This window comes from Carcharodon carcharias, chromosome 16 (genome assembly GCF_017639515.1).
Source record: "Carcharodon carcharias isolate sCarCar2 chromosome 16, sCarCar2.pri, whole genome shotgun sequence".
NCBI classification, from domain to species: Eukaryota; Metazoa; Chordata; class Chondrichthyes; order Lamniformes; family Lamnidae; genus Carcharodon; species Carcharodon carcharias.
Genome location: NC_054482.1, coordinates 68,170,072 through 68,196,966, shown reverse-complemented (window position 1 = coordinate 68,196,966; position 26,895 = coordinate 68,170,072). Strand labels below are relative to the sequence as shown.

The window sequence follows — 26,895 nt, the reverse complement described above, 5'->3', positions numbered from 1 at the left end:
TCACATGACTTATGTGCATTGTCCACCAGTTCAGATATGTACATCGCGGTGTGGTCACCAAGAGAGGGAGTTGGGCTGTCACACGGTGAAGACACATCAGAAGTGAGCAGAAACAATTGGTGGAGGCAGGTACAATAGTGCAGAGGTCCAGTGAGAAAGCATAAAGTCTCCAAGCTCTGCACAGGTGGATGCATATGCTGTATCTCAAGGATCATGAATGAAGAGGGAAATTCTGTAGCAGCAGCAGCAGAGAATGTGTGAGTTTCTGTCAGCCTTTCCATCTAGATTGCACATGACTGCTGAGATATTGGAGGAATCCATCTCTAGTATGAGTGCCATAATTTCTCAGGCCCAGGCAGTTGTGTCATCAAGGTAGAGCTGCAAAAGCAGTTCCCCTGCTGAGCTGAAGGATGAAAGTTTTGTAAGAAATGGCTGTCTAATAACCTTGTTAAATGTTAAGAAATTAGTACAATATTACAGAAATAGCTCTCTCTCTCTCCCTCTTTCTCATTAAGAAAGATTCTGCAGCAGGTGACTAGACTGACAGACAGAGGGCAGTGTAGACCTGTTACCTCTGCCAAGAGCATGACCCAGTACTGTCTCTGAAACAAGACATTTCTAAAGCTTGGTAAGGTAGGATCTCATAATCTATATCTAAACTAACTGTCTGAATGAAGGTTAAACAGGAGGTCCTAGCAAGCATTAAGTCATGAGATGACTTCATGGACTTTGCACGAAAATGGGAGGAATCTACCTTAAATATCTAATCCTTGCTAAATGAACAATTGAATTAGTGATTGTAATGAGGCATTCACCACCTCACTATAAAGAAGGTACAAAAATGGCTCTTGAGGTGGAAAAAACACTTCAGCCAGGAGACAGTGTTTCAAAGTGGATTCATGCTATGTAGATATTGGGGAACCAGTCGATGTGGTGTATTTGGATTTTCAAAAGGCATTTGATTAGGTGCTACATAAAAGATAAGATAAGTAGACACAGAGCCAGTTCCAAATAAATAAATATAAAAGATAAGAGCTCATGGTGTTGGGGATAACATATTAGCATGGATAGATGGAGAGAGGGGCATGCAGACATGAGGCTATGTCTGAGTGACACACAGATTGAGGAAATAGTTGGGAATTTGGTTCAGGTGGGAATTCAGTGCAGAGGGACAAAGATATGCTCCTTTTTCTACTTTTTTTCAGCCTCCAGCAGTTGGTGAATTTCCTTTCTTGTCACCAGCTAGTTTTCTGTTACTTTTATGTGTAAGTTATTAACTAATTGACTAATGGCAGCACGTGGTAATCTGTGGAATGCACTGCAATCCTGGACAACCATATCTGTAGAAAGTGTCTGTAGCTTAAGCAACTTCGGCTCTGGCTTGCTGAGCTGGAGTCTGAGTTGTGGACATTGTAGGGCATCAGGAGGGGAAGAGTTACCTGGACACTTTGTTCCAGGGGCAGTCACTCCCCTTAAATTAGGCAGAACTTTAGAGTTGGTCAATGGTCAGAGAAAGGAATGCATGACTGCGAGTCAGGCAGGTAAGGGAAAGTGACATGTAATGATGGAGCCGGACTTTGTCCAACAGGTACGAGGTGCTTGCCATCTGTGTAGATGAGGAGAAGGACTGCAAGGTTGATGAGTACTGACCATGGCACCATGGTGAAGGATGCCATTCAAGTGGGAAGAGTGAAGAGGAATGTGGTAGTGACAGGAGACAGGATAGTCAGGGGGATAGATACTGTTCTCTGCAGTTAGAGCGTGAGTCCAGGCAGCTGTGTCGCCTGCCCGATGCCAGGGTTAAGGGCAGCTGCTCTGGGCTGGAAAGGAACTTGCAATGTGAGGGGAAGGATCCAGTGGTCATAGTCCACATTGATACCAGTGACATAGGTAAGACTAAGAAGGAGGTTCTGCTTAGAGAATATAAGCAGCTAGGGGCTAAATTAATAAGCAGATCCCAAAGGTAATAATCTTTGGATCCAGCAGTTAAGGCTAAAGATTGTGAAAATATTAAGTCAGGATTAAAGGCACTCTACCTGACTGCATGCAGCATTTGCAACAAAGTAGGCAGATTGACTGCATAAATAGAAGTAAACAGGTATGATCTAATTTCCATTAAGGAGACGGGCTGCAGGGTGACCAAGGCTGGGAACTGAAAGTTCAAGGGTATTCAGCATTTAGGAAGGATAGACAAATAGGAAAAGGAGATGGAGTTACACTATTTAATAAAGGGTGGGATCAGTACATTAGTAAGAGACGATCTTAGATCAGAAGGTCAAAATATAGAATCAATTTGGTTGGAGTTAAGAAGTAGTAAGGGGCAACAAGTTGTTCATAGGCCATCAAATAGTAATGGTAATGTAGGGCATGGTATAAATCATAAAATTAGAGGTGCATGTAACAAGTGCAATACAGTAATCATGAAGGACCTCAATTCACATACAGACTGGGTAAACCTAATTAGCACTTTTGCTTAGGGGGATGAATTCCTGGAATGTGTATGCGATGATTTTCTAGAACAATATGTTGAGGAACCAACAAGAGAACAGGCTATTTTAGATCTAGTATTGTGCAATGAAAAAGGGCTCATCAGTAATCTCATTGCAAAAGAGCCTTTAGGGAAGAGTGACCATAATATGATAGAATTTTACATTAAGTTTGAAAGTGATGTAGTTCAATCAAAACTAGTGTCTTTAATCTAACCAAAGGAAACTACAAAGGATTGAGGGGCAAGTTGGCTGAGGTAGATTGGGGAACTACATTAAAAGATATGATGGTGGCTAGCATTTAAAGAATTGATACATGGTTTGCAACAAATTTACATTCCTGTAAAAAGCCAGTAGGAAAAGTGATCCAACCATGGATAACAAGAGAAGTTAAGGATTCTATCAGATCAAAGGAAGAGGCATATAAAGTTACCAAAAAAGTAATAAGCCTGAGAATTGAAGCAGTTTAAAATTCAGCAAAAGAGAACCAAAAGATTTATAAAGAAAGAGGAAATAGAATATGGAATTGAACTAGCAAGGAACATAAAAACAGACTGTAAAAGCTTCTATAGGTATGTTAGAAGAAAAGTTTGGTAAAGACAAATGTGGGCCCATTACAGGCAGAGAATGGAGAATTTATAAAGGGTAATAAAGAAATGGCAGAGAAATTAAACAAATACTTTGCTTCTGTCTTCATGGAGGAAGATACAAGAAACCTCCCTGAAATATTGGGGTGCCAAGGGACAAGGTGAGATTGAGAATCTGAAATAAATTAGTATCAGTAAAAAAAGTAGTGCTGAGGAAATTAATGGGGCTGAAAGTTGATAAAATCTCTTGGACCTGATGATCTGCATCTCAGAGTGTTGAAAGAGGTGGCTGTAGAGATAGTGGATGCAATCTTTCAAAATTCTATAGAGTCTGGAACAGTGCCTACAGATTGGAAGGTAGCAAATATGACCCTACTATTTAAGAAGGGAGGGAGAGAGAAAACTGGGAACTAAAGACCTGTTAGCCTGACTTCAGTAGTAGGGATGTTGCTGGAATTTATTCTAAAGGATGTGATAACTGGGCATTTAGAAAATAATGGTGAGATTGGGCAGAGTCAACATGGATTTGGAAAAGGAAAATCATGTTTGACAAAGCTGTTGAAGTTTCTTGAGGATGTTACTAGCAGAATAGAAAAGAGAGAACAGTGGATATGATGTATTTGGATTTTCAGAAGACTTTCGATAAGGTCCCACACAGGAGGTTAGTAAGCAAAATTAGAGCTCGTGGGATTTGGGGAAACGTACTGGCATGGACTGAGGGTTAATGGACAGAAAACAGAGAGTAGGGATAAATGGTTCACTCTCACATTGGCAGGCTGTGGCTAGTGCGGTAGCACAAGGATCAGTGCTTGGGCCCAGCTATTAGAAATCTATATCAATGTTTTGGATGTGGGGAGCAAATGTAATATTTCCAAGTTTGCTGTTGACACAAAACTTAGTGGGAATGTGAGTTGTGAGAAGGATGCAGAGAGTCTTCAAGGAGTTTTAGACAGACTAAGTGAGTGGGCAAGAACATTACAGAAGGAATATAATGTGGAAAAATGTGAAGTTATCCACCTTGGTAGGAAAAACAGAAAAGCAGAGTATTTCTTAAATGGGGAGAGTTCGGAAGTGTTGATGTCCAAAGGGACCTGTGTGTTCTAGTTCATAAGTCACTGAAAGCTAAAATACAGGTGCAACAAGCAGTTAGGAAGGTAAATGGTATGATAGCCTTTATGGCAAGGGGATTTGAGTACAGGAATAAGGAAATCTTGCTGCAGTTGTGTAGAGCTTTGGTGAGACCACACATGGAGTATTGTGTGCAGTTTCGGTCTCCTTAGCTAAGGAAAGATATACTGGCCATAGAGTGAATGCAATAAAGTTCACTAAACTAATCCTGGGGATGGCAGGATTGTCCTATGAGGAAAGATTAAAGAAACTGGTCCTGTATCATCTAGAGTTTAGAAGAATGAGAGGTGATCTCATTAAAGTGTACAAAATTCTTTCAGGGCTTAACAGGAAAAGATGCAGGAAGGATGTTTCCCCTGATTCTAGAGCCAGGGGACACAGTCTCAAAATAAGAAGTAGGCCGTTTAGGACCAACATGAGGAGGAATTTCTTCAGTCAGCGGATCTTAAATTTTTGGAATTCTCTACCCAAGAGGGCTGTGGAGGCTCAGTCATTGAGTATGTTCAAAGCAGAGGTCGATAGATTTCTAGATACCAATGACAGTAAGGGATATGGGGATAGTGTGGAAAGATGGTGTTGAAGAAGAGGATCAGCCATGATCTAGTTAAATGAGGGAGCAGGCTCCAGGGGCCAAATTGTCTACTCCTGCTCCTATATTCCTATTGGTTAGCTAACAAGAAGCAGACAGTAGGGATAACTTCGTTGTTTTTGGGTTGGCAAACTGTAACTAGTGGAGTGTCACAGATAGCAGCGCTGAGGCCTCAACTATTTACAATCTATATTTATGACTTGGATGCAGGCACAGAGTGCATGGTAGCTAATTTGCTAAAGGCACAAACATAGGTAGGATAGCAAGTAGTGAAGTGTCTGCAAAGGGATATAAATAGGTTAAGTGAGTGGGCAAAAATCTGGCAGATGGAGTTTAATGTCGGAAAATGTGAGTTGATCTTCTTTGACAGGAAGAATAGAAAAGCAAAATATTATTTAAATGGATAGAGACAGCATAACACTATGATACTGAGGGATCTGGGTGCCCTGGTACATGAATCACGAACAGCTAGCATGCAAGAACAGCATGTAACTAGAAAGGCAATTGGAATGTTGGCCTTTGTTGCAAGGGGAATGGAATATAAAAGTAGGGCAGTCTTGCCACAGCTGTACAAGGCCTTAGTGAGACTGCATCTGAAGTACATGTACAGTTTTGGTTTCCTTACTTAAGGAGGGATATTATTGCATTGGAAGCAGTTTGGTGGATGTTCACTCGGGTGATTCCTGGGATTAAGGGGTTGACTTATGAGGAAGGGTTGAGCAGGTTGGGCCTATACTCACTGGAGTTTAGATGAATGAGAGGTGATCTTATTGAAACATATAAGATTCTGAGGAGCCTTGACAGGGTAGATGCTGAGGGGTGTTTCCCCTCGTGGGGGAGTCTAGAACTAGGGGGCACAGATTAAAACTAAGGTGACTCCCATTTACCTGAGATGAGGAGGAGTTTTACTCCTAGAGGGTAGTTAGGCTTTGGAATTCTCTTCCCCAGAAAGCAGTGGAGGGTGGATCATTGAATATCTTCAAGGCTGAGTTGGACAGATTTTTGATTGACAAGAGAGTCAAGTGTTATGGGGGGGTGGGGGGGCAGCAAGAAAGTGGAGTTAAGGCCACAATCAGAAGAGCTGTTTTCTTATTGAATGGTGGAGCAGGCTTGATGGACTGAATGGCCTAAATATGCTCCTATTTCTTTACGATTTTATGACCCAAACAATCCTATTAGGAGCAGACTGTCCCATTTTTTATATGAACTTGTACAGGCTTTGATTTCCCTCTACCACCACTCACATCCTCACTGACCTATATTGGTTCAAATTTCAAGTTTGTACTTCAGTGTTTAAATTCTTCTGTGGTCTTGCCCTCCATATCTTAATAATCTCTTCCATACGAAACCTACAACCCCACTCTCCCCCCAAGTTTCCATTCTTCTGATTGTGGCTCGTTGCGCATCCCACACCTGTTCTACCATTGACAGCTGTGCTTTCAGCCACCTAGTTCCACTCCTCTGGAATCCCCTCGCTAAACTATTCCACCTCTCTACATCCATCTCCTCATCCAAGACTCTCCTTTAAGCCCACATTTTTGACCAAGCTTTTTGTCACCTCTGCAAATCTCTCTCTTTAACACAGCCTTTATTTAACACATGCCTCTGTAGTTGTTTATGGTAAAGGTATTCTAATAAATGCAACTTGTTGTTGCTGTTGAGTGTCATTCATCAAAAACACTGCTACTCCATAGTGATATTCCCCTTTAACAACTGAGACAATTTAAGTATATGGTTAAATGCTCATCTTCCAAAATTGCTAACCTCATCGCATTAATGGCTGATGTATAATGTGCTGTCTTAGTTAAGGTTTAATGCTTCACTCTGTCAAATGCACATGTGAAAGTTGAAAATTAAACAGTGCATTTAATGATCCAAAGAGCAAAATTTCAAATCACAACTGTAAAGTAACTACCCTATTCCATGCACTGGGATAATACACGCAGCTGCCCCAAAAAGTGCTCAGGAATCAAGGGGAAAATTGGAAGCAGGATTCATGCTAACAAGGCACAAGGCATATTAAAGCTCTAGAGGATTATTTCATGTTGTGCTTAGTTTTAAAACTGTTACAGATCATCTCAATAGATTCAGGGTTTGTGTGCTTACATCTATATTAGTGATTGGAACACTTGTTGATTATAACAGCACCTTGAAGGAATCTCCTTATGATTTCCATTGCCTGTTTTCAAAATACCTCCTTCACAGTTGCCACTAACTCTTCTCCAAGGAAACTGAAGCTGGCCACAATTTACTCGTCTAATTTGGATCGATAACAGATAGGCACTGTTTTGTGGCTGTGGCCACAAAACGTGACTCCAGGATGGTATGTTGCCTCCCTGGTGCCAGGGTCCGGGATGTCACTGAATGGCTACAGGGCATGCTGCAGGGGGAGGGTGATAAGGCGGAGGTCATGGTACATGTTGGTATATAGGTAGAAAGAGGGATGAGGTCTTGCATCAAGAATTCAGGGAGTTAGGCAGTAGACTAAAAAGCAAGACCTCGCGAGTTGTAATCTCTGGATTACTCCCAGTGCCACGTGCTAGCGAGCTCAGAAATAGGAGAACAGCGCAGATGAATATGTAGCTTAAGAGTTGGTACAGGAGGGAGGGTTTTAGATTCCTGGATCACTGGGGCCGTTTGTGGGGAAGGTGGGACCTGTACAAGCGGGACGGTCTACATCTGAACTAGAACGTGACTAACATCCTTGTGGGCGGGTTTACTAGTGCTGTTGGGAGGAGATTAAACTAATTCAGCAGGGGGAGGGGACACAGAATGTTAGCAGAATAGGGACATATAATACAGTGAAACAATCAAGTCAGAGGGAGCACAGCTGCAATAAGCTTCAAGGGAGTAAGGCAAGGCTGGATGGCCTGTACTTTAATTCCAGGAGTATTACAGGTAAATTGGATGAGTTAAGGGTGAGGATCGACACGTGGAATAGTAGCCATCACTAAATTGTGGTTGAGGGAAGGGCAGGATTGGCAGCTCAATATTCCGGGATATAGAATCTTCAGGCAATACAGGAGAGGGGGTAAAAGAGGAGGAGGTGTTGCATTATTAGTTAAGGAGTCAGTTACTGTAGTAAGGAGAGATGAAATCTTTGAGGGGGCATCGAATGAAGCTTTGTGGGTGGAGCTTAGGAATAATAAAGGGGCAGCCACATTGTTAGGTGTTTATTATAGACCCCCAGATAGTCAGCAGGAAATTGAGGAGCAAATATGTGCACCATTTGTGGAGGTGTATAAACACAATAACAATAGGGTAATTATATTAGGTGATTTCAACTTTCCCAACATTAATTGTGTTAGACATAATGTTAAGAGCTTGGATGGAGTGGATTCCTTGAAATGTGTACAAGAGAACTTTTTAGGTCAATATGTAGAGGGTCCAACAAGGGACCACACAGTGCTAGACCTAATTCTGGGGAATGAAGCCAGACAGGTGGCTGAGGTGGTGGTGGGCGAGCATTTTAGTGATAGCGACCACAACATGGTACAGTTTAAGCTTGTTATGGACAAAGAAATCGACAAGTTGCAAAAAAAGTTTTGGATTGGGGGAGAGTGGATTTTACTAAAATAAGGCAGGACCTGGCTAAGGTAGACTGGGAACAGATACTTGTGGGGAAATCTACAGAGGAACAATGGGGTATGTTCAAAAAGGAAATGGGGAGGGTACAGGCTCAATATGTTCCATCTAGGGTGATAGGAAGGAGTAACAAGCCCAGAGAACCATGGATGACCAGAGATATTCAGGTTACGATGAAAAGGAAAAGAGAGGCTTTTAGCAGGTACAAGGGAAGCAAATCAGCAGAGGCATTAGTGGAGTACAGACAGTGCAGGGTGGAGCTTAAGAAAGCAATTCGGAGAGCAAAGAGGGGATATGAGAACACTCTATCTGGTAAAAGTAGGGAAAACCCCAAGATATTCTATAAGTATATCAATGAGAAGAGGATAACCAGGGAAAGAGTAGGGTCCATAAGGGACCAAGGGGGCAATCTATGGGTGGAACCAGAGGACATCGCTAGAGTGTTGAATGATTACTTCACATCCATCTTCACCCAAGAGAATGAGGATGAAGGTATCGAACTTGGGGAGAGAGACTGCGAGGTTCTTAAGCAAATTGATATCTGGAGTGAGAAGGTATTGGAGGTGTTGGCAGGCTTACAAGTGGACAAATCTCCGGTTCCGATTATTTGTGTTGCAGACTGCTGAGGGAGGCAAGGGAGGAGATCGCAAGGCCTCTGATCCAAACTTTTTATTCCTCTCTGGCCACGGGGAGGTGCCAGAGGACTGGAGAACAGCTAATGTGGTTCCACTATTTAAGAAGGGTTGTAGAGATAAGCCAGGGAACTACAGGTCAGTGAGTCTCAAGTCAGTGGTAGGGAAACGATTGGAGAAAGTTCTGAAGGAAAGAATCTATCTCCACTTGGAGAGGCAAGGTTTGATCAGGGATAGTCAGCATGGCTTTGTCAGAGGGAGGTCATGCCTAACAAATTTGATTGAATTTTTTGAGGAGGTGACCAGGTGTGTAGATGAGGGTAGTGCAGTTGATGTTGTTTATATGGATTTCAGCAAAGCCTTTGACAAGGTCTCACATGGGAGACTTATAAAGAAGGCAAATGCACATGGAATACAGGGTAATTTGATAAGCTGGATTCAAAATTGGCTTAGTTGTAAGAGGCAGAGGGTGATGACAGAAGGATGCTTTAGTGACTGGAAGCCAGTGTCCAGTGGTGTACCACAGGGATCTGTGCTCGGTCCCCTATTACTTATGTGGGGGTTAGGATTAGTAAATTTGCAGATGACACAACGCTTGGCCGGGTGGTTAACAGTGAGCTTGAGTGTCTTGGGCTACAGGAAGATACAGACGAGATGGTCAAATGGGCAGATAAGTGGCAGATGGAATTTAACCCTGAAAAGTGTGAGGTGATACACTTTGGAAGGAGTAATTTGACAAGGAAGTATTCAACGAACGGCATGGCACTAGGAAGTTCTGAGGAACAAAGGGACCTTGGCGTGTGTGTCCACAGATCTCTGAAGGCAGAGGGACATGTTAGTAGAGTGATGAAAAAGACATATAGGACACTTGCCTTTATCAATCGAGGCATAGATTACAAAAGTAGGGAGGTCATGTTGGAGTTGTATAGAACCTTGCTGAGGCCACAGCTGGAGTACTGTGTGCAGTTCTGGTCGCCACATTAAAGGAAGGATGTGATTCCACTGGAGGGAGGTGCAGAGGAGATTCACCAGTGTGTGGCCTGGGATGAAACATTTAAGTTATGAAGAGAGGTTGGATAGACTTGGGTTGTTTTTGTTGGAGCAGAGAAGACTGAGGGGCAACCTGATTGAGGTGGACAAGATTATGAGGGGCATGGACAGGGTGGATAGGGAGCAGCTGTTCCCTTTTGTTGAAGGGTCAATCATAAGTTCAAGGTGAGGGGCAGGAGGTTTAGGGGGGATGTGAGGAAAAACCTTTTTACCCAGAGGGTGGTGATGGTCTGGAATGCACTGCCTGGGAGGGTGGAGGAGGCGGGTTGCCTCACATCCTTAAAAAAGTACCTGGATAAGCACTTGGCACATCATAACATTCATTGCTATGGGCCAAGTGCTGGTAAATGGGATTTGGTATGTAGGTCAGGTGTTTCTCACATGTCGGTGCAGACTCGATGGGCTGAAGGGCCTTTTCTGCACTGTGATTCTGTGAATAAGCTTCATAGCCTCAGTGGAAACATTTGGAAGAGATGTGCCTATGGCTTTTGTAAATGAGGTTTCCACTGCAAGTGTCACTTGTGTTTTCATGTGCTTAGTGTTGAACTGTAATGCAGACATCCATTTGGTTCAACCTAACTTTACAATCTCTTAATGCCATGTGTAGGGAGACAAATATTTGTTCAACATAGACATTCCAACAAATTATTGTTTAGTTGTTGCACAAAGTCTGTTACTTCATCCAATTCAGGTGCACACTTCAAATGGCTCATCAATTCCCACCATTGCTATTCCTTTATTACAAGTGTAGGAAGTTATAGTAATCTGTGTACCCTAAACAGCACACCTTTATGCAGGCCAACTCTCTTCTGGGGCCAAAGCTTTCCAAGTGAGCTGTCATGCTATTTCTGCTTGCAGTATTCTGAAAGTTTAATTTGCTGTGCCTCATGGCTATTGCAGCCTTCATGTTTTATTGCTGGAGTTAAATTGTCTCTGCGTGTTATCTTCCAGAGGGTGTGGATCAAAGACTGTGATCAACTTCTTTGGCAGAGAAGAATAAGCATGCATACGTTGTCACACCTCCTGATAACAACAAACTTGTTCCACGTTTGCTTGTGTACGATCGATTTGAAAAACTACATTGACTCATTCCATAGCCCCCACCCAATCAGCTTTCATCCCTGCTTTAAGGAATGGGAGGTCCATTCTTCTGCACTGCACCTGCAGCAGCACCTCAAATGCATCGGGGCTAAGTACTGGGGTCTTCCCATAAACAGCATTGCACAATTTTATCCACGCCCGTATTCTGCATTCGCTCTGTCCCCGTCAAGAACAAGCAGCAGTCCTTGAGGAGCCGGTAACTTACCTTGCAAAATAATTGGCATGAGCCTGATTGACCATGGCAGAACATTGCCTCAGTTTTGTGCGAGAATAAAAGTGGTGTCAAATGAAGTCCCACATTTCTATCACACCCAACTTCTCTGAGTACCACTACCTTCCTGTTCCCAGTGTGTCAGTTTAAAAATTCTTGTTTTAACTTTATATTAAAATTCCTCCATTTTCTGGCTCTAGTCATTTTCTATATAAAAAAAAGGACTCTTGCAATTAGGCTAGACTGTAGATCAAGGTGAGGTCACCGTAAATGTCAGGTAGAAGAGGCGTGGTGAGCAAGCACACAAAATGTAGATCCTCAGGAATGTCAAATCTCAGCCAATCTGTAACTCTGCACCGAGAGGTTTAATTCAGAGCTTGGGGAATCCGTTCGCAATCCATAATGTTTCGCACAGGTCTTCAGCTGTGTTGTGTTTTTATCGCATTGGTCTCTGTAAATACCCAGAATGGTAGGTGAACAGATTTTTATTTAAAATGTAAATACGAGGATCGCATTACGCGAATCGAATTAAAACTGAGTTAAACCTCAAGAGACCCGTAGTGGTAAACATTTTAACAATGAACAGCTCCATTGTGCACATTGCTCCCTAGTAGTTTATAATATTTAGTAAAAACAGAGTGTTTGGCAAGTATTGATCTCTAAGGTGGTTTAGAAGGCCTCCAGAGAACAGTAACTATTGCATAATTCAAAGATCTGAAACAGGCTCCGTGTTATTTTAGGATCGATTTCATTACTTTTCCTCAAGTTAAGTCAATTTCATGGCATTAGAAGCACATCGGAATGTGATTTCGGATTTTTGTAGTTCAACGTTTTGCCCCGTAGGTATCTTTAAAACAAACTACCTTTACCGTGACCGGAGATTTCAATAAGGGGGGTATGGGCTTAGGACTGAGCAAAATGTGATCGTAGGGTGAAAGGGCTGTACAGTTAACAATGTAAGCCTCAGTGTTGTTCAGTTCTCCAGTGAAGGTATTCCGGATCCCTCGCCAGTTGGCGCTTCAGAATCCACAATTGCAAAGGGACACAGGCCACACAATCCAACAGTTGTCGGCTCCTTACAGCTATCCAAACGCAACGAGGACCAAATATCTATCGGCCACTCTTCTCCTCGAACATTACAAGCGTATAATAAACATAATGTTTCCGGAAACTTCAGGGATTTCAGTATAAGCAAACCACGCGTCAATCCTTATCGGTGCTCGGTCGCCCAATCCCCTGCTGTTTCAATCTCAAAATCTATTTCCTTTAGAATTATTGAACTAATGTAATCCTCATACTTTATTGGGATGGTAGCCCGAGGCGCACTTGCTGCTAAAGGTCTGGTTCGGGGGAGGGGGAATCGTTTGAGCCGGCGCTTTCTGTGGGTGTTGGCATCAGTAATCCGGAGGAAACGGTGAAATGGCACAACTATGCAACTCTTGTTCCAAAGCTCGTTTCGCTGACTACCTCAGTGAGTGAGGTACAATAAGGCCTGCAAGCCGCTTCATCAAAGCTCTCGGCCACTTAGGTTTCTTTATTTTCATGGTTTGCCGTTAGACAAACAATGTTATGTATTATAATTATTGTATTTTCCTATTGTTTGTTGGCGTTTTCCTTAAAATCCGTGTTTTAGTGTTTACCTCCCGCTGCATCATTTTTTGATGCTGCCACCTGACCTTTTGAGTTAAAAGCTTTGAACCTAACACAAACTGTCGTTGACAGGGCCCTCAACCGTGTCCGGACCATCTGCCGCGCATCCGCCCTCACGCTTTCTCCTCCCTCCCAGAAACATGATAGGGTCCCCCTTGTCCTCACTTATCACCCCACCAGCCTCCGCATTCAAAGGATCATCCTCCGCCATTTCCGCCAACTCCAGCATGATGCCACCACCAAACACATCTTCCCTTCACCCCCCCTATCGGCATTCCGTAGGGATCGCTCCCTCCGGGACACCCTGGTCCACTCCTCCATTACCCCCTACTCCTCAACCCCCTCCTATGGCACCACCCCATTCCACGCAAAAGATGCAACACATGCCCCTTCACTTCCTCTCTCCTCACCGTCCAAGGGCCCAAACACTCCTTTCAAGTGAAGCAGCATTTCACTTGCATTTCCCCCAACTTAGTCTACTGCATTCGTTGCTCCCAATGTGGTCTCCTCTACATTGGAGAGACCAAACGTAAACTGGGCGACTACTTTGCAGAACACCTGCGGTCTGTCCGCAAGAATGACCCAAACCTCCCTGTCGCTTGCCATTTTAACACTCCACCCTGCTCTCTTGCCCATGTGTCTGTCCTTGGCTTGCTGCATTGTTCCAGTGAAGCCCAACGCAAACTGGAGGAACAACACCTCATCTTCCGACTAGGCACTTTACAGCCTTCCGGACTGAATATTGAATTCAACAACTTTAGGTTGTGAACTCCCTCCCCCATCCCCACCCCCTTTCTGTTTCCCCCTTCCCTTTTTTTTCCAATAAATTATAAAGATTTTCCTTTTCCCACCTATTTCCATTATAAAAAAAAACGCCCACTAGAGCTATACCTTGAGTGCCCTACCATCCATTCTTAATTAGCACATTCGTTTAGATAATATCACCAACTTTAACACCTATGTGTTCTTTTGTTCTATTGTTGTTGACATCTTTTGATGATCTGCTTCTATCACTGCTTGTTTGTCCCTACAACCACACCAACCCCCTCCACTTCTCTCTCTCTCTCTCTCCGCACCCCCCCCCCCCCCCACACACACACCTTAAAGCAACTTAAACTTCAACTCTTTCTTGGACTCAAACTCAAGTTCTGTCGAAGGGTCATGAGGACTCGAAACGTCAATTCTTTTCTTCTCCGCCAATGCTGCCAGACCTGCTGAGTTTTTCCATTCAATTTGTGGTCTCTTCAATGCCCTGTATAACTGAAGCATAGCATCCTTACTTTTAAGTTCAATTCCTCTCGTAATAAAGGATAGTGTTCCATTAGCCTTCTTAATTCATTGCTGTACCTTCATACCAACACTTTGTGACTCATGCACTAGAACACCTAGATCCCTCTGCACCTCGGCATTCTGCAACCATTCTATGTTAAAGTAATACTCTGTTTTTTTTATCCTTCCTTCCAAAGTGAATAACTTCACATTTTCCCACATTATACGCCATTTGCCAGATTGTTGTCAATCAACCTATTTATCTCTGCCTGCAACCTCATGTCCCCTTCACAACGTACTTTCCTATCTATAGTTGTGTCATCTACAAATTTAGCTATCATGCCTTCACTCCCCTCTTCTAAGTAATTGATATAAATTGTAAAAAGTTGAGGTTCCAGCACAGTCCCCAGGGGACTCCACTTGTCACATCCTGCCAATCAGAAAAAGACCCATTTATGCACACTCTGTTTTCTGCCAGCCAGCCAGTCTTCTATCCACGCTAATATGTCACCCCCTACACCATGAGCTTTTATTTTCTGCACTAATCTTTGATGTGGCACCTTATCAAATGCCTTCTGCAAATCCAAGTACAGTGGCTGGAATTTTCCCATCCTGCCCACAGTGGGTTTCATGGCGGGTGGGAGCAGAGAATCCAGCAGCAGGCAAAAAGTCGGAAAGCCGCCAGCATAAAAACAGCTTGCAATTCTCCCGAAGGTTGTTCAAGGTGTGTCAGTTATCCCACCATTTAGTGGTGTGAACGCCATTTATAATCATTAACATCTCATGAATGCTGATTAAAACAGCTGCTCGTCAACATCTTGTTACGCCTTCCAATCTTGCCAGTGGGAAATTACATCTGCCTCAAACCCATTTGAAAAGGGGTGGCATGCACAAGTTGGATCTCAGTTCACTGGTAACTTTGAGGTGAGTGGAACATACATAGCTTACCTACCATAGCGCTGCACTGGTCTTGTTGTGATGACGCCACACTGCTGGGGCTGTAGGGTTGGACTGCTCCTGCTCTTTGCCTCTGTCCTGAAGAACATCACTGTGCTGTAGTACTCATGCAGGCCTCCACTTTTGAAACCAGCACTTCAACCAGGGTGGGCAAGGGTGGGATTGATGAACACAAGGGGAGCGACAGGGAGAGAAGGCTGTGGAATGGCAGTGAGGGGGAAGGGTGAACATGATGGTGCCTTTCTTGTTGCCACAGGAGTGAACAGGAGTCTGCTTAGAAAGAAAGGAGGAAGACCTTGCAATGAAAACCAATGAAAGCCAATGGCTTCATTTGTACTGTTAAAGAGCTGTACAGAACTCAATGGCTTCACATCACAGTCGCTGCATCTCAAGAGTAACACATAGGAATGTAGAATTTGGGAAAGAAGGCAATAGTGAAGGAGGCACAGCTGTATCATATATGGCAGTTCATCAATGAAGGCCTGTCACGTGTTCACCAGAATTGACACTCCTAATGGGCCAAAGTGCATCCACTCACAGCAGACACATGGGAACACCATCCCCTGAAAGTTCCCCTCCAAGTCACTCACCATCCTGACTTGGAAATATATCGCCATTCCTTCACTGTCGCTGTGTCAAAATCCTTGAACTCCCTCCATAACAGCACTGTGGGTGTACCTGCACCACAGGGACTGCAGCGGTTCAAGAAGGCAGCTCACCACCACCTTCTCAAGAGCAATTAGGGATGGGGACTAAATGCTGGCCTAGCCAGTGAAGCCCACATCTCGTAAATGAATTTTAAAAATTGATTGGCCATTAATATGCCACATCTGAGATTGGAGCACAGAGCTAGGTTGAGTCATTCATCTCAATTAAACTTTAGCATCCCACGCAGGGTTCAAGATGTTATATATCTGAGATGCCATCTTGGTCACCTTGTTGTGTCTGCTCGTGTCTCAGGGACAAGGCGGCATAGCCACCATGCAAGTAGGTCAGGAAAAACTATGGACCCTTACAGTTTCTAAATGTTTCACCTTCTGAGCTTCACTTTCTTGCCCGTTGACTCATTAATGTCTTCAATGTTTCCTTTCAGAAAGAAGGCAAAAGCAGATATGGGTCCAGAACTCAATACTGCCTTTGTCAGGGTCTGAATGCAATGGAGGAGGCAAAGGAGGGAGAGACGACTCCACATGCAGCTCCATCAGGAGGGACATGGTAAGCAGAGCCAGAGCATAAACAGGAGGGTCAGGAGGAGAGACCCAGACAACAGGGGTGACTTGCCAGACCCAGGATTTATCGTCTCCTATTTACAAATGAGTGAGAGGCAATGCCATACACGTCTGTGCTTGTCCCAAGCTCTGGTACATCACACATACCACATTCTTCATGAAGACCTGATGCCACGCGAAGTTGGAGGGTATCCCCTGCCAGTGGCTCTGAAGGTGACCGCAGCACACAATTTCTTGGCCTCTGGTTCTTTCCAAGGATCAACAGGGGATCTGTATGACATCTCACAGTCCGCAAAACATCGGTGCATAAAGGAGGTCACAGATGCCCTTTACAGGAAGGCCCATCATTATGTCAGGTTTGCTCTGGATGAAGATAGCCAGGCTGCGAGATTAACTGGCTTTGCTGCCATCTCAGGCTTCCCAAGATGTAGGGTGCAATAGACTGCACACATGTGGCTATACGGGTTCCGTGGCACAGCCCCTAATGTTTATTTGCAAGGGCTATCATTCCATCAATGTACAACTGGTGTGTGATCACCGGGAGCACATACTGCACGTTTGTGTATGGTACTCTGTCTCTTACATCCTGAGTCACTCCCAGGTGCCTGAGATTTTCAAGAGGCCATTACATCTGTAGGGTTGGCTGCTTGGGGATAAGGGGTACCCACTGAAATGCTGGCAAGTGACATCAGTGCGTTGCCCTCTGAGTCGTTCTGAGGAGAGGTACAACACTACTCACAGCTCTACACACTCCCTTATAGAGCAGACCATAGGGTTTCTGAAGATGCGCTTCAGATGCTTGGACTGCTCAGGTGGCTCACTCCCGACACAGTTTCCCATCATCGCAGTGTGTTGCGCAGTTCACAATCTGATAATGCAAAGAGGTGACCCCCTGCCAGAGAATAAAATAGAGGAGGATGAGAGCTCATCAGAGGCTGAAGATCCAGAGGCCCATGAACCTCGGGAGGCAGCTGAGGGTCAGTATAAGCGCAATCATGCCGTGGAGGAAGGAAGACGTGCCTGTGATACATTAATTGCTGTCAGGTTCCAGGAAGAGTAAGGGGCAGGTGATGGCATAGTGGTATTGTCACTGGGCTAGTATTCCAGATACCCAAGGTGATGCTCTGGGGACCCAGTTCGAATCCCACTATGGCAAATGGTGAAATTAGAATTCAATAAAAAATCTGGAATTAAAAGTCTGATGATGACCATGAAACCATTGCCGATTGTTATAAAACCCCATCTGGTTCCCTAATACCTTAGGGAAGGAATCTGCTGTCCTTACCTGGTCTGGCCTACATGTGACTCCAGACCCACAGCAATGTGGTTGACTCTTAAATGCCCCTTGAACAAGGGCAATTAGGGATGGGCAATAAATGCTGGCCTAGCCAGTGATGCCCACATCACATGAATGAATTAAAAAAAAGTGAGGGCATATGGCCACATTTCTCCTAGCCCTCAATGCCATTTAATTTTATCTCGGAGGATGTCCATCCACTTGCAGTGAGAGCAAGTCCTGCATTCACACTTGCATGTTCTGGCCTCATGAATCACCAGACCATGATCTTTGCTTGGGTCGGTAAGAGGCGCACAGTTACTGAGGGGAGATTTCAACCTGAGTGAGACAGAGAGCGAGTGAGTATATTTGGGAATTTGGTTCAAAGTGGGAATATGGTGCATAGGGGGAAAGAGGTGCTTTAGGTAAGGTTTACTGCAAGAAGTAAAGGGTGCTGAGCAGGGAGTTCGGTGAAGGGCGGGGGGAGGTTCTTTTTTCTCCTACTCTTTTTCAGCCTCCAGTATTTGATTTCCACTTTGGTGCAGCACATGGAGCAGGTAAATCAGTAACTGGTATTATTAGTTTTATTAGTATTGTAAGCACTGTGTTGTTTTATCAGTATTGGAAAGTTTAGTGGCAGTGCCAAAATCTATTGGGAGGTGTGGGCTTTATTAATTATAATTAATTAATTAGCAATGGAGATGGCAGGGCAGGTGATGTGCTGTAATTGCAGGATGTGGAAGCTTCTGGATACCGATGTGATCCAGGGCAAATACATCTGCAGTAAGTGTTTGCAGCAGCAGGAACTTTGGCTCCGAGTTATTGAGCTGGAGGCCGAGCTGCAGACACTGTGGCATATCAGGGAGGGGGAAAGTTACCTGGACATTTTATCCAGGAGGTGGTCACACCTCTTAGAATAGACTCTTCTGATTTCATCGGTGGTCAGGGACAGGAGGGTGTGACTGCAAGTGAGGCAGGTAAGGGGACCCAGAGGGCAGGGGTGCAGGAGCCTCGTCCCTTGCAATTGTCCATCAGGTTTGAGATTTTTTCAGCTTGTTTGGATGAGAGTGGGGGCTGCAGGGTGGATGAGGTAACTGACCATGGCACTGTGGTACAGGAAGCCATTCAAGCAGGGGGAGTTACAAGGTATGTATGTAGTGGTAGTAGGGGACAGTATAGTCAGAGGGATTAACAGTTTTCTCTGCAGCAAAGAGTGTGAGTCCAGGTGGCTGTGTTGCCTGCTCGGTGCTAAGGTTCGGGACATCTGCTCAGGGCTCAAGAGCAATTTGCAGTGGGAGGGGGAGGACCCAGTTGTCATGGTCCATGTTGTTACCAATGCCCTAGGCAGAACAAAAAAGGAGATTCTGCACAGTCAATATGAGGAGCTTGGCACCAAATTAAGAAGCAGAACCTTAAAGGTAAGAATCTCTAGGTTATTACCTGAGCCACTTGCAAATTGGCATAGGACAAATCAGATTAGGGAGATGAATGTGTGGCTCAAAGACTAGTGTGGGAGAAGTGGGTTCCAGTTCACGGGGCACTGGCACCAATACTGGGAAAGCAGGATCTGTACCATTGGGATGGTCCACACCTGAACCGTGCTGGGACTGGTGTTCTTGCGAGCAGCTTAACTAGGTAAGTAGAGAGGGTTTTAAACTAAGCAGTGGGGGCAAGGATACAAATTTGAGAAGATGTGCTAAATCAAATAGCAAAGGCAAGGCAAAAGGGAAAGGTATTATCACAGGAAATGAAAAGCAGACGGTGACAGGAAGGGATAGAGAGTACAAATCTAATAGTAAATCAACAGATGAAACTAGAGGTTATAGAGACAATAAAAGGATAAAACTGAAGGCTCTGTATCTGAATGCACAAAGCATTCGAAACAAAACTGATGAACTAAGAGCACACATAGAAATAAATAAGCATGATTTGGTAGCCATTACAGAGCCATAGCTGCAAGAGAACATGGATTGGGACCTGAATATTAAAGGGTATAGGACATTTAGAAGGAAAGAAAGTGAGGAAAAGATGGTGGGGTGTCCCTGTAGTTAATGATGGTATTAGCACAATAGAGAGCGGTGACCTAAGTCCAGGAAACTGGGATTTGGAAACAGTTTGGGTAGAGATGAGAAATGGTAAATGCAAGAAGTCACTTGTGGGAGTCATGTACAGGCCCCCTAATAGTAACCACATGGTAGGGTGGAGCATAAAGGAATAAATAATGGGAGCTTGTCAGAAAGGCACAATAATCTTGGGAGATTTTAATCTTCATATAGACTGGAAAAGTCAGATGGGCAAAGGTAGCCTAGATGAGGAGCTCATAGAGTATTTCTGGGATAGTTTCTTAGAACAACATGTTCTGGAGCCAGCCAGAGAGCAGGCTATACTAGACCTGGTATTGTGCAACGAGATGGGATTAATTAATGATCTCATAGTGAAGGCGCCCTAGGTAGAAGCAACTATAATATGATTGAATTTTACATTCAGTTTGAGGGAGGGAGGAGTGAATCTGAGACTATGTTTTTAAAGTTAAATAAGGGCATTTATGAGGGCATGAAAGCAGAGCTGGCTAAAGTGTATTGGCAAATTAGGTTAAGGGATAGGTCAGTAGAGATGCAGTGGCAAACATTTAAGGGGATATTTCAGAATACACAAAATAGACACATTCCAATGAGTAATAAAAAGTCCAAGGGATGGACACAACATCCGTGATTAACTGGAAAGGATAAAGATAGTATCAAACTTAAAGAAAAAGTATATAATTGTGCAAAGATAGGTGCAAGGCCAGAAGATTGGACAGAATGTAAGGAACAGCAAAGGATGACTAAAAGATTAATAAGGAGGGAAAACTTAGAGTACAGGAGAAAGCTAGCCATAAATATAAAAACAGATAGTAAGAGTTTCTATAAATATTTTAAAAAGAAACAAGTTAACAAAGTGAGCATCAGCCCTATAGAAAGTGAATCTCGAGAATTGATCATTGAAAACATGGAAATGATGAATTGATAAATTCAAGATGAATTGAACCAGTATTTTTCATCAGTCTTCACTATAGAGGATACAAGTAACATCCCAGAAGCAACTATAAATCAGGAAATAGAAGGTAGGGAGGAACTCAGGAAAATTACAATCACCAGAGAAGCGGTACTGAGTAAATTGTTGGAGCTGTGGACTGACAAGTGCCCGACTCCTGATGGACTTCATCCTAGGGTCTTAATAGAAGTGGCTTGTGAGATAGTTGATGCATTGGTTTTAATTTCCTGAAACTCCCTAGATTCGGGGAAGGTCCCATTAGATTAGAAGATAGCAAATGTAACTCCATGAACAAGAATTTTCTGCCTCTCCTGCCTGGCAGGATATTATGGTCCAGCTGAACTAAATGGAGGTTTAAATGGCTCGCTGCATCTGCCGGGAAGAGACATGCCATGTGAGGCCATAAATTCCTGGGCCATTATTCAAAAAGGGAGGAAGACAGAAAACAGGAAACTACAGTCCAGTTAGCTTAACAACTGTTGTAGGGAAAATGTTAGAAGCTATTATTAAAGAAGCTATAGCAGGGCACTTGGATAAGTTCAAGATAATCAGGCAGAGTCAACATGGTTTTGCGAAAGGGAAATCATGTTTAATCAACGTATTGGAGTTCTTTGAGGAAGTAACGTGGTGGATATACTGTACTTAGATTTCTAGAAGACATTTGATAATGTGTCACATCAAAGGTTATTGCGGAAGATAAAAGCTCATGCTATGGGGGTAAGATATTGGCATGGATAGAAGATTGGCTGGCTAACAGGAAGCAGAGAGTAGGCATAAATGAGTTTTTCAGGTTGACAAGATGTAACGAGTGATGTGCCACAGGGATCAATTGTTTATAATTTATATAAATGACTTGGATGAAGGGATTGAAGGGGTGGTTGCCAACTTTGCTGATGAAACAAAGACAGGTAGGAAAGTAAATTGTGAAGAGAACATAAGGAGGCTACAAAAAAGATATAGATGAGTTAAGCATGTGGGCAAAGATCTGGCAAATGGAGTATAATGTGGGAAAATGTGAAATTGTCCATTTTGGTAGGAAGAATATAAGAACTGTATTATCTAAGTGGTTAGAGATTGCAGACCTCTGAGATGCAGAGGGATGTGGGTTCCTGAGTGCATGAATCGCAAAAGGCTCATGTGCAGGTACAGCAAGTAATTAGGAAAGCTAATTGAATGTTATCATTTATTGCGAGGGGAATTGAATACAAAAGTAGGGAGGTTATGCTTCAATTATACAGAGCACTAATGAGACGACATCTGAAGTACTGTGTATAGTATTGGTCACCTTATTTAAGGAAGGACATAAATATGTTGGAAACAGTTCAGAGAGGGTTTACCAGACTACTACCTGAAATAGGTGGAAAGGTTGGATAGGCAAGGCTCGTATCCGCTGGAGCTTAGAAGAGTAAGAGGCGATTTGATTGAAACATATAAGATCCTGAGGGGTCTTCACAGAGTGGATGTGGAGACAATGTCTCCTCTTGTGGGAGAATCTAGAACTAGGGGGTCACTGTTTAAAAATAAGGGGTTGCCCATTTAAAATAGAGATGAGGTGAAATCTTTTCTCTGAGGGTCATGAGTCTTTGGAACTCTCTTGCTGAAAAGGCGGTGGAAGCAGAGTCATTGAACATTTTTAAGACAGAGATAGATAGATTCTTAGTGAGCAAGGGAGTGATAGGTTATCGGCGGTAGCTTGGATGCAGATTTGAGGTTACTATCAGATCAGCCATGATCTTATTAAATGACGGAGCAGGCTTGAGGAGCCAAATGGCCCACTCCTACTTCTTATTCATATGTTTGTATGGTCCGTGGGGCCCTGTGAATGAGCTCACTCTGGAAACTGAGAGTCCACTGAGGAACAAGAGTGATGCGATAGTAGGCTTAAAGCCTTCGCCACCATCTAACGATGCAAACACTGCTGCGACTGAGATGTAGACATGCCTCGGGATCTCCTCCTCCTGTGCGTGTCGTTTCTTCTGCCACTATCACTGAGGAGACATAAATGCCTCTAGAATATCAATGCTGATGTGCTGCCCTCGCTCAGTGATGTTCCTTGGGGAAGAAGGGTTAGGAACACTTAGATCACACATTTCCAATAAAGATTTAAACACATCTCCCTGCCACCACACAAGGGTGCAGAGACTAGTTCAACTGAGTTTGACATCACAGGAATAAGAATCTCACACTGGGACGCTATCGTTGAGTGGAAGGATGGCTAAACCTTGAAATAAGAGAATTCCAAAGAACAAAATCACAACATCTTCAGTTGCCGAAAACATTCACATAGTCATCAAGTTTATTCACAAGGGGCAGAATTTTGCCCTTGATTGGCGGGTGGGCCCCTCCGGCTTGGCGGCGGGCGGATAGCCAATCGACACCACCGAAACAGGCCCCGCCGCCATTTTGAGTGGGCGGGCCACCCGATGGGAAGTGCTATGCACTTCCTGTGCGGGGGGGTGAGGGATTCCCCAACTGTCAAAAGTGCGCTCTTTCGCACATGCGCCAAAGCACACATCCCCCTGAGACTAAGTGCTGCCTCAGGGAAAGTGTTATAAACTTAAAAAATAGAAAAATAAAAAAATTATTAACATGTCCCCCTCATGTGACAATGTCACACGAGATGGGACATGTTAATAAATATCACATTAAAGTTTTTTAAAACAGACATGAAACCTCATCCCGCCAGTGGATGAGGTTTCTTGTATTATCAGAAACCCGCTGGGGCTCCTGGCCTGTCTACCAGCCTTAAGGTTGGACAGGCAGGGTCTTTAATTGGCTTAATTATCCTGGCAATGGCCTCAATTGGCCATTGACAGGTCAGTGGGTGGCAGCTGACTTCGCTGTCCGCCCACCTTCCTGAATATTTAAATGGACCAGGATGATGTCGGGGGTTCCTCCCAATGTCATCCCACGTCATTTTCGCGTCAGTGAGTTGGCCCTGCCCCCAAATCGCAGACGGAAAGATTCTGGCCAAAGTGTAATTTCTTTACATGTATAGCACACCATGACCCAACAGTGATGTCATTTTTTTTAACTTTCCTAACTCTAGGGCTACACCTGGATGCAGCCCCGACATCCTCAGCAGAGGTGAAGGCCGTCTGCTGACTGCTACATCCTGAAAAGGGACAGCTGCTCAGGGACAGAGGTGCCCTTGGCAGCCTGAGAAGCTGGAGAGGATGGGGTCACAGGCAGAGGGGGCTGTGAGCGGCTGCACACCCTTGGAGTGTCCTGAGAGGAGGCCCCTGGGATTTTTGTCTGATGCTCATCCTCTCTCTGGGTGCCCAAAGGCCCTGCCCTGACTCCAGCAAGAGATGGTGCACCTTGAGGGAGGTCAAGGTGTCTCATCCCCATGTTGCCTACAACCTGATGGCACCCATCAAGGTGTGTGGCCATGGAGTACAGGGCCAAGCGCAAATCTGGCAAAACCTGCTGGACCAAGGCCTCTACAGTTGTTGCCAACCTTCCCATGGTGACCGCGAGGCGCTCGCGTGTCACAGCCACAACTTCAGACAGAACGCGGATGGACTCCTTCATCATTTGCTCTAGTCTGCTGTGACTGTCAAATATCTGCCTTATGTTCTACCACCTCTTGTTTCATCTCCAGCGGCCGCTTTCAGAGGCTCATCATCTGAATCGGACTGAGTGGGTGGCTGGTCTCAAGCAGCCCTCCGATTGCCAGAGAGCTGGGCTGTCCCTGCCTCCGACTGCTGTGGGACATGTCAGTGAGGTGTTCTCCAGAAAGTGAGCCCAAGCCTAATCTACAGCTGTTCCCCACCAACATGTGTGTCTCTGAGCTGATGGAGGGTGTGTGAGAGCACTATGATGGTTCTTCCAGAGCTTCCTCTTCAGGTGTGGTCTTGGGCTTGAACTGGTGCTTGACTGGCTGGGGGCTAGAAAATAGAAAATAGAGTTTCAGTTAATGAGCATGAGCTATATAAGACTGCATATGAGTCACTGTGAATGTCAGGATTTGATGAAGCGATGGTGCTGTGATCTGTACTAGGTTGCTGGGAGAGGCTAATCTCCCCTTCCCCACTCCTGAGTGACTCCTGTCCTCCCCAGCCAGCTCGGCTGCAGCGTCCTCAAACTCAGTGAGGGCAATGATGTCAGTCGTCCCTCCCCCAGTCTGCGGTCTCTCGTTCCTGTTGTGTGCCAGCTTGGCCTGTATGAAGGAGAAAGAAAACCATGTGATGAGAAGGGGTGGAGCAGACGTTGAGTGAGATACATGTCCCTTGTGTGTGATGAGCCCTCCCCAGAAGGGCCAGAGGATGGAGCGTGAGCAACGTGATAGAAGGGATGGTGATGATGTGAAATGAGAGAATGAGTGTTGATATGTGTCCCCCGCTATTGGTTGTGTGAGACCCCTGAAGAGAGTAGCCGTTTGAGTGCATGATGCCATGATGAGAGTTTGATAATGGAGGATGTTGAAGGATAACTTACTCTGGCAGATCAGATGAGATCATTCATCCTCTTCCTGCACTGCATGGCATTTTGGGCGCGGGTGCCAGCAGTGCTGACCTGCTCTGCGACAGCGTCCCAGGCCGGATAGGTGAGGCTGCTGTGCTTCCTGCAGCATCCCTGGGACAGAGCGCTTGACTTTGCGCCTGCACTCCTCTTATCACAGCCTGGAGGGCCTGGTGGGTGAAGCGGGGCGCTGCCTTCTTCTTGAGGCTCTCGGCCTCCTTCTTGTGGCTACAAGACATCTCTGCACATGTCCGCAAGACAGGTGGGCTAGAGAGAGAGAGATTATGTGTTGGGCTGGCCTTTAAATATGGCACCCCGCCAGCTGACGGCAGACAGGCAAATCAGCTCCCGACCCGTGATTCGGCCTGATACTCACCTGTGCTTATTAATGACCCTCCAAGCACGGAATCAGGTGCGAGTTCCTGCCATTCCAGCCAGCAGGATGGGCATCCACTTAATGTCATAAATAGAAAATTCCACCCAGTATATCTACAGGCTCCCTTTTATCCACAGCAATTATTACTCCATCGAAGAACTCCAATAAATTGGTTAAATATGATTTCCCTTTCACAAAACCATGTTGATTCTTCCTGATGACCTTGAGTTTCTCTAAGCTGTAACTTCCTTAATGATCGATTCTAACACCTTCCCAACAACAGACGTCAAGCTAACTGGCCTATAGTTTCCTGTTTTCTGCCTCCCTCCCTTCTTGAACAGAGGGGTTATATTTGCTGCTTTCCAGTCTGATGCAGCCTTTCCAGAATCTGGCAAAGTTTGGAAAATTAACACCAACACACCTATTACCTCATTAGCAACCTCTTTTAAGACCCTAGGATGAAGTCCACCATGATCCGGAGATTTGTCAGCCCACAGCTCCATCAGTTTGCTCAGTACTGCTTCCCTAGTGATTGTAATTTCACCAAGTTTCTCTCTCCCTTTCACCTCCTGATTTGCAGCTATTACTGGAATGTTTCTTTTATCCCCTATAGTGAAGGCAGAAGCAAAATATTTGTTCATTTCATCCACTATTTCCCTATTATCTACTATTAGCTCCCCATTCTTGCTCTCTAGAGGACCGACACTCACTGTGCTTACTCTTTTCCTTGTAGAAACTCTTGCTGTCCATTTTTACATTTCTAGCTAGATTCCTCACATACTCTAATTTCTTTCTCCTGATTAACCTTTCAGTCATTTTCTGCCATTATTTATATTCTGATCAATCATCTGAACTGCCACTCATCTTTACGCATTTATATGCTTTTTCCTTAAGTTTGATGCTTTCCTTAACAACTTTAGTTGACCACGGATGGTGAGTCCTCCGCTTAGAATTTTTCTTTATAGCCGGAATACAGAGAGCATGCAAGTAGTTTTAGGAGTCATATCGTGAATTGGTGATGATTCTTGCTGAAATTGTATAAGTGTGAGGAAGGCTGAGGTTTGCAAAAGAGAGCAGGGACCAGCGATTGCAGCTGCCATGAAGATGTGGCATTGTGGACTGAGTGCTTGGTATTTGCTTAATGCAGCTATACTGGTGCTTTTCTGGGGGATTCTTTTATCCGGCATTCTTCATTCTTTTTATTCGTTACAATAAACGAAGCTTTGAGGATGGAACATGCTTGGCCATTGCTCGCTATGCTTACTACACATT

At 44.4% G+C, this 26,895-nt stretch overlaps 1 protein-coding gene across 1 annotated transcript in view; it reads left to right on the top strand.

Moving 5' to 3' along the window:
* The first annotated feature begins 11,760 nt into the window (after positions 1 to 11,760).
* pdzk1ip1 (PDZK1 interacting protein 1) overlaps positions 11,761 to 26,895 on the top strand; it is a 28,285-nt gene continuing 13,150 nt past the window's right edge. The window contains exon 1 of the mRNA XM_041208760.1: positions 11,761 to 11,838. Coding sequence (XP_041064694.1) covers positions 11,772 to 11,838 — 67 coding nt within the window. The 5' untranslated portion in view covers positions 11,761 to 11,771. The remainder of the gene's footprint in view (positions 11,839 to 26,895) is intronic.